This window comes from Pseudopipra pipra, chromosome 4 (genome assembly GCF_036250125.1).
Source record: "Pseudopipra pipra isolate bDixPip1 chromosome 4, bDixPip1.hap1, whole genome shotgun sequence".
Classification (NCBI taxonomy): Eukaryota; Metazoa; Chordata; class Aves; order Passeriformes; family Pipridae; genus Pseudopipra; species Pseudopipra pipra.
Genome location: NC_087552.1, coordinates 16,547,375 through 16,560,543, shown reverse-complemented (window position 1 = coordinate 16,560,543; position 13,169 = coordinate 16,547,375). Strand labels below are relative to the sequence as shown.

Sequence of the window (13,169 nt, the reverse complement as noted above, 5' to 3'; positions counted from 1 at the left end):
ATTAGAAGTTGTAGTAGTCATGCAGTTGGTGATAGAGAAACCACAGAGCCACCGTCTTTCTTGTTTCCTTTCAAACCTTTCCTGTTGTTATTGATGAATAAGTGGTGTTGCCGCTCTGTTTTTGGCTATGACATTAATTTAGCCCGTGTTTGAACAGTTACACCTTAGAAATTGTCATCAGGGATTGATTGCCTTGCTGATGGTCTTAGTGGAGAGACCAAGGATTGATTAGGTTCAGAGATTGACTCACCTGCTTAACTCTACAGTGAGAGTTCCAAGGAGGAGTATGTAATCTGAAAATTTATCTTGGTATCTTCGCATAGGTTTATCTGCTTTTAAGTTTGTTGCAATTGCCTTTCATGGAAGTGTTTTTTGTTGCCCTTGAGACTAGGTAGCCTTCTAGATAGAAGAGATTTTTTAGAGCTCTGGTCATCCTCTGCCTCTGCAGATGATTTCTGTAACACTATACTGTTTTGCCTTTCTTTCAATTTCTTTGTTTCTCTTTTCTGTGCTGTATTCGTTTATTTGCTACTAATCTAAAGATTTGAATGGGGACTCCTGTGGTGTGCTAAAATCTGTTCTCAGCTAACTGGTAGCCTGTACCGAACTAGGACCTCTCAAACTATTGCTTTTGTAGGTTTACATTTTCTTTCCTCTTCCCCACCTCACACAGCGCCTTTACAAACCACGCTAATTTGCTTGACTGTTTCTTTTCTGGTATCTTAGGGGTAGCAGAGTATCTTGAAATACCCAATAGATAAGACATTACAAGAAGTGATTCTACAGCATTTGCATGATCCTATTGTCCTTCTCTGGTACTGCTTAGATTCAATTTAAGTCTACAGTGTATGAGGACCAGTAGGTAATTCCCATTACTAAAATTCCTTTGCTCTAACACCATAATAAAAGTAATACAGCAGTTGATATGTTTTGTCTCCAATTGTCTTAAATCTTTGAAACTGATAGGAAAATTGGTTTCTTGTTCCTGGAGTGAAGATAAGTAAGCATTCATGCTTTTCCCCATTGGCCAAAATGAAGTGACTTTTTTTTCAAGACACAAAGTCCTGAGGATACAGGAAACATTCTATATTTAATCTCATCTCTGTACAATTTTAGCAGTTAAGTTAGTTGCATGGAACTGAGAGGAAAGTTTTATCTCAATTCTGAGTACATAGCCTGATAATTTGGGAAACTGTTTGAAAAAGAAAGCAATATAATAGTTATGCTATTTGAACAAAACATTTAATATAAAAGCTTTTTTTCTATTCAGTCAATATTGTTACTAAGGAACCACTAATTACTGTGCATCACATTTAGAGGGGGCCCTGCCAAATCCATGCAAATCATGTGATTTATAATTCATAAATCCCTGATCCCCTGAGAAACTTTGCTCTTGCACTTAGACTAATTGAGTACTTATGTTCATCGATCCAGTCCATATAGCACCTTTAGTCCATATGGCAGCCTTTATTGTAGGGCTGGGAACTTCTGCTGTCATATATCCCCTGTAGCCCATGCTGCTGTACTGTTTCCAAAATCTGCTTCCTTGATCCTCTGCTTCATAATCCTTCAGTCTGTCAGCAGTCAGTTCTGCCCAAATCAGAGCAATATTTATGTCTGTCTCCCCCTAGCTGCAGAGGTATAACATCTGTGTGGTACAATACTGCCTTTTGGGGAGGGGACTGCAGTGGTTAATTGATCTTACCAGTAAGGTAGTGTTCTGGTGTAGCTGTATAATACACTGGCTTAAATTGTTTCTAATATGCATTTCTCCCAGTAGCTGCTCTCAAAAATGGCTCACTTATAAGAATTAGTCAACATTGGTGTTTGGTTTTGGCTTTGCAGGCTTTTGTTGCATGTTTTTCTATGTGTAGAGGGTAGATAACTTTTTTTTAATCTTATAATGCAGTGGTTGCCAGGAGTTACAAATACTCAAATACACAGTCTAATAGCTGATATGTATTTGTTTGTAATAATCAGTGCACCAGTGAAGGAGATAGAACCCTATGCAAATTTCCTGTGCTGAACTAAAAATAAAAGTAAGGGACTAAAGATGTATTATGTTTCAGGATAATACTTCATGCCTCATCACTGTTACCTACTGTCCTAATAATTTTTTGCATAGTTTTGTGATGTGCTATAATTGCAATTGTTATCCAGAAGAATGGCATCACTTAATTCTATCAAAACTGTGGAAAGATAGATGAATGACAAATTAATAATTTACCATCTTTGCATAATACCGTAGCGCAGAATACCAGAAGGATTGATGGCAGAAGAGGTTAACAAATTTTAGAGGCTTCCATTAGCTTTTCATTGTCATATGTTTGCGGTGCCGACTGAAATAAGCTTTGTAGGGGATCTCAGTCTAGGGAACTAATTACTCGTGCCGATTGCCACGCTGATGAATAGACCCTCATTGTATCGGTCCCCTGAAGACGAGGAGCAGTCTGTGATTCACGACTGCATCCTGGCTGATATTTGATAATAATTTTAACAGATAAATGTAGGAAGGCAGAATGATGAAGTGCCTATCCGTGCTCTATGACTATCAAAGGCATGCACGTAGCCAGCTGTGTTCTGCCTTTTTTCTATAAACACTGATGGAGAATTTTAAGTTATTAATCGACCTTTGAATAAACCCGTAGCTTCTTGTGGCTTATAATTTTTCTTTGGTTAATTATTCCAAAATCATTGGGTTTTACAACTAGAGCATTCCAATTTCAGCATGACTGTAATACAGACTAAGTGTGAAAATATGATACTGGGGAATTTGATTCCAATACTTCAGTATTTTTCTGGAATTAAGAAATCAGAAAGATGAAGACTAGCACTGCCTTTTCTTTGGTGTTAAAAAAAGCCACAGAATTTTAATGAAGAATACAAAGGCAGTCTCCATTTTTATAATTTGTTTTTTCGGTTGGAATTTTTAATGTCTACAAATTGTGTTTGAGAGTAGGATTATACAAATCATTTTGGCTTTGTTACTACGTTTGAAACCTTGATTTACCTTGAATAAAACTCATTTTAAACCTCAAAACTAGGAATGTAGATACCAAGTATTTTTTAACATTGTGATCTGTAAATTAGTTGTGGCTATTCACTTGTCAGTGTTGGCAGGTATACCTTCTGTTAGCTCCTGGATCAGAAATGGAATTTATGTGCATTTTCATCCGTTGTTTTAATACTAGCTATGTAAACAAACAAAATCAGTGTTATTTACTTTGGGCGTACACGTTTTCAGGATATCATGGCTTTCTGTGCCTCAGGCATTTGCTGTTTGTTTATTTGCTATACCTGGAATTGGCATTTTTTATACATTCTCTGGGCTAAAATACTGTTTCACAGTGGCATTCATTCATGATCATCTAACAAGATAGTAACTGGCACTTGTATATGACCATATTAAAAAGATCTACGTATATTTGGAACGTACAGTGGAAAATAATGAATTTGATATAACCTTTTCTAGATGTAATTTTTTAAAAGTATGCCTTCTATGTAGCAATTATTACACATCATAACATGTAGTTTTTAATTAAATGTAAAAACACAACTACATAAACCAGAAATGCAATCTGATTTGCTTGAAAATAGATTGCTGTTTCACTCTCCTGGAATGGTTTATTTAAAAACAGTAAATGGAAAAGAAATGCATTTTCTCGTGTTGTTCTAAGCCTCAGGGGCTAAATGTAATGAATATTTTAAGAGATTATTTTAATTAAATTCCTGCACATCTAAACAGAGTAATATTTTATTATCACATACATAACCATGTAACTGAGGTATTCATTAAAGTTAACACTTTCTGGACCAAGAATTCATGGCATGATTTACTGACCTTGTGCAAAAAGGCACAAATTAGGAAGAAAAATGAAGGGGGACAGACTTTGATTAATATAGGTAATGCTATACCATATTTATAATAGCCTTTTCCCTATTCTGGTTTATAAATGCAGTCACTGAGAAAGGTGCCCTGCTGAGGCTGAAATGAGGCTGAAATCGGAGCACATGCCACTAGAGTGTGGGGAAACTGATCACACTGTCAGCAATTCATTTCAAAATGATGTATTTAGTGCTCATTTCACCTTCCAAGAAAAAAGGGAAAGGAGTTCCTTAGACTGGAAGGTGATATTGTTATTTTCAAGGACATACCTAAGTAAAAGATTGCAGAAAGGGGGGAGGTTAAAAAAAAAAAAAAGGCGAAAGCAGCGCAAACAAGGAGAGCTTTATGCAGAAATTCAGCGCTACCATGCTGTTTGATAATTGCTAACATATGTGGCTCCTCTGTTTCATTGTAGTCGTCCTCGTGAGTTCTGGCGCCTTGACTACTGGGAAGATGACTTGCGGCGCCGGCGACGATTTGTGCGTAACCCCCTCGGATCGACACATCCTGAAGCGACGCTCAAAGCAGCCGGAGAACATGGTCAGTGTAAAATCTGCCGCTTGCCACCAGCGGCAGGTTACAGTGCGTGGTGGCAAAGACTAGACCTTCCCTCCCATGAGAATGCTGGAAAATGGTCCCAAATCCAAGGCTTCTGTCATTGCGTTTCGTGTTCGATACGAGGATAAACTGACCGGTACTTCATATAAGCAGTGTTGGGGTTTGCTGAGCCCCCTCGTTACGTCTTAGCAGGGCTGGCACCTTGTGCATGCTTTGCATGCCATGTTTGCAAATACAGTTCTTGCTAAGCAGAAGAAAAGTGGCTGCAATTTTGCCATTAATCCGTGGACACACTTCCTTGTAAATTACCTACTTATACTTTAGTAACTTCAGAAGAAGGTCTTTCCTGTTCAGAAATCCACAGCAATTATTTCAGTGAGCCTTAGCTCTTATCTGCCTATCATTGCAGGTATATTAGAAGTTAAACTGCACAGATATTTGATTATGTGTAAGTCCTCTAGTTTTTCTGCAAGAATTTGATATGGAATAAATAGTAGCAAATGCTGAGATGTAGAGTTACTGCTCAAGAAGCAAAACAGTAATGATGATTTCTACTTAGTGATTTAAAATAGGAGATGGGGGGCTTTTTTTACAGGATTTTTTCCCATCTTCTGATCAGGGATCTCTCAGTTACATCTGCTATGTCTGTTCTAGAAGAGAATGAGTTTACAAAACTGAGTTTTGTAAATACTCTCAGTTTGAGAATTCTATAGTAAATAAAAATATAAACAATCAAACAAAAACACACCCAAAGCTAATGAACTTTGAGTTTTAGTATAGAATTTTATGACTTTGCAGTCTAATGAATACATTAATAAGATGGAAAAATCTTTCTTGTATTTAAAAATAATTTGCTTATATTTAAAGCTGAGTACCCTTTACCTTGAAGATATATGTCATAGAACAGAATAATTTAAATTTAATTGTTGGTTTTTTTCTTTTTTAGTTTGTGAATTACTGCATACATACACACAAAAATTATATGTGGAGGCATAAACTTTATGCTAATTTAAAATTATAGAGACTGTTGTGTGAATATAGAAGAACATCACTGTTGTAAAGTTAGTTTCTGTCAGGCATCTTAACCTCTTGCACTCAGCCTTAAAGAGCCATTTCTGGAAGAAAATGTCTACAATATGTCAGCTGATATAATGCCAAATGTGACATCAGTCCTCTAAAATAAATGACCGTACAGAGAATAGTCAATAAAGTGATCTGAAAACAATGTTTGTAGAGCCCTACATCTTTGACTATAGAAAGAGGAACAAGATGTAGAATTAATTAACCCATTTTTTGCTTTGGGGCGTGTTGTTCTTAATAGTGGGTGTTGTTTCTACGCCATGGACTTTAAGGGCACTCGATTTTTTTCTGTTTAATACTCCGCAGACAAACAACAACTGCCCCCCCTTTAATATTGTGGGTCCTTTAAAGTCAATAGATCTTGTTGCAGTTTTATGTATTCTACTTATATTTTCATATTTGGTCTTTAAACTGTTTATCAAAATTTTAAAAGTATCTTTACTTTTACTGAAAAATATTTATATTTGCATAACTAATTCTTCCATAAGTAAACACACAGTAATGCAATTTTTTTTTATTTCATACTACTGTGATATTTTCACTAATCCATGCTATATTTCAAGGGTTATGGCTCATACTCAGTTTGTAATTGACAGGACTACAATTTTTGTCAATACAAAGAAAGACTGAATAAAAGTAGCCCTATTTCATAGGCATGGCTGGTAGCTAACCCTGGTAATTTAAATAGAGCTAATCGTTTTCTGTCTGCCTTTCTGTTCAGATTTTGACATCCTTAGCAGTCTTCTATTATATTTAGTTTCCTTTATTCAGAATTTAAATGCATACTGCATTTGTTATCTGTTGTCATTCTGTTTCTTCATCTATCCAGTGAATATTCTAGTTTACCTTAAGTATTATTTAATGTGACTTCTGAAAATATAGATAGTTGCTATCTGCCTGGGTGTGTGTATAAATGCAACTGTCTTGTTCCAAGTCCTTCCACTGGCAAGGTGTAAAATAGATGACCAAAGCACAAGCTCAAGTTCAACTGGAAACTACAGATAATGTATAGGAATGCATAGGTAGTTGGGGTTTTTAATGTTTCATTTTGGACTTGTTTTTTTGGTGTGGTGTTTTTGTTTTGACTTGGAGGGGGGAGCTGGGTCTCAGAAGGTATAGTTGTCAGAAAGGTCGACTGGAGTGGTCACTTGATCTATTTCTTTCCAAATAGTATTTATAAACTTTTAATATTAACCAGTTTCATGTCAGAAAATCTGATTTTCAGATCTTTTGCAATCAGACTTTTGGGCCCTGTTTTCGTGATGTAGATATCCCTAGGATTCGCAGAATATTTTCTCCAGTATGTTATGATTTCATATCAATAATTTATCATTAATTATTCCATTTCAGTTAATTTTACATGTCTCTGAAGCAAAAGCATTTTTAGATAATGTGTAAAAGGTTCCCTACTGCCTATTTGAGGTTTTCTCAAAACATAACAGACCGAAACCTAAAATTAGACTTAAGGGATTTTACCAGAAGGGAGATGGGAAAATAATGCATAAATATTGGAAAAGTGCTATTGCAGTGACCATACTTGAAAACATGGATTTTAGCACAGTTTTCATTAGAAAGTAAACATTATCAACTGCTTGGTATTTTTCAAATACAGCCAGATGTATTCTCCACCCCAGAGAGCTCACAGTGTAGGAGTCATCCCAATTTGCAACTGAAAATTATTCAGAAACAATCAGAAGCCCAGTAAATATTGTTCAGTAAAACCTGAGGAGAACAACAACAATCAGCTCTGTTGCAGCCTAGTTATGTGTCTTAGTAGCAAGAACCAATCTTTTCCAGGGATTGATTTGATTTGAAGGAGAACCTCTGGTGCAGAGGTGGCAGAATAAATACCTGAAGACTAATGTTCTCTGTTCAGACAATCAATACCAGCCCCATGACTATACTTCTGGCTACCTTCTAGTTAAAAACAAATTTTTTAATTCTGACAATTTAATTGCCATTCCCAAGTTCACATTAACTTGCTTGGGAAAAAAAGGCTTTAGGTAATTTTTCAAAGGAGGGGAAAAAAAAAAAAGATCCTTCCGAACTGGCTATTTGTAAAAGTCAGTCTAATAGTGTATTGTGAGGAGAGGAAAGAGAGGTGAAGGTGGTTCGGTAGAAAGTTTGGGATGGAAAGAGTTAACTCTTTTCTATTCTCCCTTTCACCTACTGTTTAGAAATGGAACCAAAATACTTATATAGATGTGAAAAAATGAGTACTTTAAACCTGTTGGTATTTTTAAATTGACCCCCAAATGCAAGACTTTATGAGAGAATCTATAGCTGATAGAAAATACCTTATCGAGGTTTTTAAACGAGTGATTTATTGTGTTTTTTAATTGACATTTGTTAAAAATTTGAGGAGAGGGGGATTAAAACAGTCTGACAGCCTGTAGCATTTCCATCAAGGCCATAGGTGGAGTTCAGGGCTTTGTGACTGCAAAGGACTGGCAGCTGGTCACCTCAAGTATTGCAGTCGACTGGTTAGTTTTATTTGCCTCAACTCAAGGGATGAAAAAGAAGTCTTAAAAATAATATTTTAGAAATCTGGTGTGAAAGTGGTTGGTTTTTCCATTGTTATCTTTTTAAATAAATGGGAAGACTAGAGGGAGCCCTTTGTTAAAAAAAATATATATAGTAGGGGGTTTTTAATGTACCTTTTCCTTGAATTGCTTTTCCTAGCATATTTACCAGTCTTAAAAAAAACGCAGTAACTTCTGGACACATTATTTCTCAAATTGCTTTTAAAAACTGTAGTTTGCATGTAAGGTTAAGCTGTAGGCAGACAATTCAAAATAATGTGTCATTCTAGCAATGTCTTAAGCTTGGTCAGCAGCGTAAGCCAAACTGTTATTTTTACGCCCAAACATTCCAGAGATTTAACTGGAATAAATACAACCCACTGCAGATGCCGAGATCTGTTTGCAAAAAGCTGCTTGAAGAAGCTGAGTCTTACAGAGAGGTTTGGGAAGGACTGCATGGAATTACACTAATGAATTATAATAATGAAATTGCTGTGCTAGATTAATACTCTGCCAGCAGGCTGTTATGGCCAGTGTGATACACAGGCCATGCCTTGAGGTCTTGATCCTGAAAAGGTGTGTGAGTGTGTGCTTAGATCTGCAGGGCTGGAGCCAGAAGCTCCAGTCACCCCAACAATAGGCAGGCCTGGCAGAGAGTGATTTGGGTTGGAAAAGGCAGAGCAGGGTTTGGGACCTGAAATATGAAATCCAGTGTAATATCCCTATGTGTATGTGTGGGAACTGAGTATGTCACATGATGTAATGCTTTGTCATCTGTATCTCTGATCAGTAAATACATGGAGAGAACTGGACTGTGGCCTACCTACTTAGGTGCATTTATCTACAGAAGAATAGGTGAATCCATGTGGAATGTATTGTGTTCTGTGCAGATACTCACATGAGCCTGTGTGTGTTGGTTGCAGATGTAGTGCTTTATTCAAGTCAGTACAGAAAAAGCAGATTCTGGTTCAGAGTGTGATGTCTCATTGCCTTCCAGTAGCTGGTCTGCAGGCGGGTAGACAGGCCCTACATCTTCCTGTGCCTGTGTGTACACACGTTTCGTGCACGTCAGGAAATGTGGGTAGCTAACATCGTGTACAAAGAGATGACAAAAGCTTACAAAAGCGGACTAAAAGAATTTATGCTCTAAAATCTCTTCTTAAAAAGGCAGTTACGTAAGATGTATGTTTTTGAATCAGTATAATATCATTAATTGGGGAAAGAAATAAAATCTGAGTAAGTGAAAAGGACAAGGTAAGAGGTGTGTACTTCTGTTATCCAGTCATCTTTGGTTTGAAAGTTGCTGTACTGATTTTATTTTTTCTTAAAGACTGAAGGACATAGTAGCATTGTGGACAAGTTGTGCTAACTATAAAAGTATTAAATTTTGATTTTGGTTCTAAATTCAGTCTTAAATGAGACTAGGTAGAGGGCCAGTTTGAAATAGCATCTTCAGTATAACACAGACTCCAGTAGAGGAAGCAAAAAATGGCAGGTCTGTACAGTGCAGATGGGGTTTTTGAAACAAGTATAGTTTGCCTTCATTAAAAGAAAAAGGACCCCCCCCAAAAAAAGGAAAAGAAAAGAATTTATTATCTTGGACTTTATCCTGAGGTGGTTTTGTTCTGTTTTACTTTTTTTGATCTTTAAGAGTGGTGGTAGGGCAGTGAGTAAGGGTGCATGTGGTGTGTGTTAGTACACTGATGGTAATTTTACTGCTGCTAACTGAAAATCCTCAAGGGGGAGTTAATTACAGGAAAACCTTCCTAAATATCAGCTGCATATTTTCCATGACAAGAAGGTTTTCAACTCACATTGAACAACTCCAGAATCCAAGTTATCATTATTTACATGAGCACATTTTGCAAGAAAGTAAAATTTGTGTTCGTACGATGCAATTAAAGCTTTACAGTAATTTTTTTTAAGGCTTGTTTACAAATGGCAGTTAGGCAGAAAGGATCATACATACATTGCATTTTATGTTGTATGGCAAGTTAAATTTCCTTTTACTTGTGTTTTTGTGTGGTTGGTTTGGGGTGGATTTTTTCGTTTAGTTTTTTGTTTGGGTTTTGTTGTTGTTTTGGGAATTTGTTTTGATTTTCTTTTTGTTGTTTGTAAGATTAAGGCCTAAACCAAAACCAGGGTATTTGGTCATTTAGGTTTTTGTGTTGTTGTGGTTGGTTTTTTATTGTTAGGGTTTATTTTTTTGTTGGTTGTTTTTTGTGGGGTTTTTTTGGTGGTGATTGGATTTTTTTACTTTTCTGTAATTGAAAAGTTTTATTATTTGCAATTTATGTGCATATATTTGTTTAAACAATTTAAACTTTTTGTATTGCCACCGGGGAATTGCTGCCTTCTGTAAATGTTTGCAGATTAACATATTTTTAGAGTAAGCCCGTAGAGCTTCAAATCAAGTGTGGCAGCAATCAGAGCGAGCAGCAACCAGTGTGTTGAAGTTAGTTGGTCCTGATTTGTTTGGTGAATGTTTTTCAAACACGGCTGTGCCATGGGTATTCTCAATGTATCTTTTAAGACACAGTATTTTATTTTCACCTTAAAAAAAAAGGAAAAAAAAACCCAACACATAGACTGCTGTATTTTGGCATTTACCACAGCAAGAGATAACTTACATGTAGAGCAAGTAATTGCCTGTTTTTATTGCCTTTTTTTTCTTTTTCCTATTTTTTCTTTTTTCTCTTTTCCCTATTTTCTTTTTCTTTTTTTTTTTCTTTTCTTTTTTTTTTTTTTTTCTTTCTGCTGCTGCTTGGAGCTTGTAATTTAAATAAACCCGGTTTGGACGCAGCAGCGCTCCCGGGGCCGTGCGGGGCGGGGGTGTCGCTGCCCGGGCACGGCGGTGACACATTTCCCTGCCCCGTGACGGTGTACAGGGCGAAACAGGCGCTCCAAGTCCATCCAGAGCTGCTCGTTCACTTCTCTTCCATTCCGAAAATCCCGACGTGAGCCCAGGAATGCCCCCGTGATGCTGGAGCGCTGTGCCCCTTGGAAGCAGGTGCACGCTCTTCTCCGCCTCCAGCCGCGATCCTGGGGCAGATTCGTCTCCCCACACGCCACCTCCCCACAGAATCCACATGCCGCTCCCGGCGGACCGCGCCGCGAATGGGAGCGGGAGGAATCCGAGGGCTGCAGCTCCGGCGGGGCCGAAGCCTGCGCCCCTTCGCCTTCCCCGTTCCCGGGGGGTTTCCCGCCGGGATGCCGCGGGAGCAGCCCCTGCCTGGAGTGGGGCCGGGCGACTTGTGCCACCCTGTGGGGGAGCCCCCGGGCCGCCCCCTCCCCGGCTCCCTTTCCCCCCGCCGAGGGGCCGCCTGTTGCGCTGCCCTCGGGAGGGTCTTGCCGCTCCCGGCCCGCAGGGCACGGTCCTTCACCTTGTCCCCCCTGGGCCGTGCTCAGTTCCATCCCAGTGGTGGTCCGGTGTGCTTGAACCATGGATTTGGGAGTCAGGTTAACACACCAGGCAGTCGGGACCTGCCTCCATCTCCACTTCCCTGGGAAGGCTGCAGGGGAAGGGAATCCGCTGTGTCCTTTTCCCCTCTGTCATAAACACTTGAAATAGAGTTAAACGCTGCAGAGAGCACTGGATAATTTTGAGCAGGCTTAATAGGATTAAAACTAGATGTGTCCTAACATTAGAGGATTAAGACAGGTACTTCCACAACTAGTCCTAAACAGTTTTCTTCCTGAACTTTCATAAAAAAAAAAAAGAAAAATTACACTCCTTTGTCACTGCTGCCTCTGAGACCTGACTGACAGCAATGTGTCTCTCTTTCATTTCAGGTCCCAATGAGGATATACTTGTTAAAGGAAAGCAGTCCATCAAGAGTCAAGTTTTAGGAAACCAGAACTCAGAAAGTGAAATTCTCTTGGAAGGCGATGATGATATCATGTCATTCATGGAGGAAAGAGAAGTGGAGAACTTAACGGGTAATTTCACCTATCTGATTTTCTCCTCAGCTTGTTTTCTGTTTAAGTTCTGATCTCCCAGTCTCTGCAGTGAGTCATGATTTGGGATACACATTGATAAATTGTTGCTTCCCATGATTGGGCCGTTGAGGTTTATTTGAGGAGAGTTGTGCATTTGAGGAGAGTTTGTGCACTCTCTGTTATATAAGTCTTTCTGACTTATATAACCTCCTTGCTTCTGCAGTAGATGTCCATATTCTAGGAAACCCCCCTTAAAGAAAGTAACTCTACCTTGAAACAGGCTTTCTTTGTTTTTTGATCTCATTCCACTCAAATCACTAGACCTAGTGGACAATTAGGCAAGTCGTCTGTAATTAAAGGGTTTTGAGACCTCTAATATTTTTCCTGAGTCTGTAAAATTGTACATATTTGTTATTTACTTGAGTGTGAAGGATTTTTACACTCACTGGATTTAACTCCATTAAATCCCTAGACATTCCCCCATTGAAGTTCTTCTTTCTCCACAGACTGTAGTCTTATTAGACTTCACTTTTTTTTTTTTTCTGAAGCAGGAGAAATAATACTTCAGGTCATTGAACTTAATTAATTTTACACAGTCACATGCAGCCTTTGCTGATGTTGCAATCTGAGTGCAGTGGATCCATTTCTGTACATTTCAAAATGGAAAACTGGAGTAAGCAGTGGTTCAGGGACTGGGAGTTATAAAGTGTCTCCGTTGTTATTTGAGGAATGTGAGTTTTTTACAAGGAAAATGCAAACTTCTCTGTGTTCATTTGCTTCTCCTCTGGTATCTTATGTACATTTACTTGAGGAGAATTGTCAGTTATTGGATAATTCTGGTTGCCGTAGAAGCTAGTAGTATAATCTTACATTGATAAGTATCGTACATATAATTCACTGAAAATGCTGAAAATGATTATTTATTGGCATTTAGCTTATCCATGAACTGCATTCCATTCCATTTAATTAACAAAAAAAAAAAGCAAAGTTAAAAATGCAGCATAATGAATAAAGAAAACCTGCGTAGGAAGAGTAAAGTAAAATAAATTAACAGGAGAATGATGCAATGGCATTTTCAGTATAGAAATCTTTTATTTTTCACTCCCTACAATGAGCTTCCTTCTCAACAGCCTTCTCCATGTTTCCTTCTATTATTCATTCATTGGTTCGAGTAATACATTCAT

General features: G+C 38.0%; 1 protein-coding gene across 4 annotated transcripts in view; it reads left to right on the top strand.

Annotated features, from left to right (window-relative positions):
* LRBA (LPS responsive beige-like anchor protein) overlaps nucleotides 1-13,169 on the top strand; it is a 408,434-nt gene that overhangs the window by 214,702 nt on the left and 180,563 nt on the right. For all 4 annotated transcript variants that reach the window (XM_064651760.1, XM_064651761.1, XM_064651759.1 and 1 more), the window contains 2 exons: nucleotides 4,302-4,426; nucleotides 11,839-11,985. In XM_064651760.1, the coding sequence (XP_064507830.1) occupies nucleotides 4,302-4,426; nucleotides 11,839-11,985 (272 nt within the window). The remainder of the gene's footprint in view (nucleotides 1-4,301; nucleotides 4,427-11,838; nucleotides 11,986-13,169) is intronic.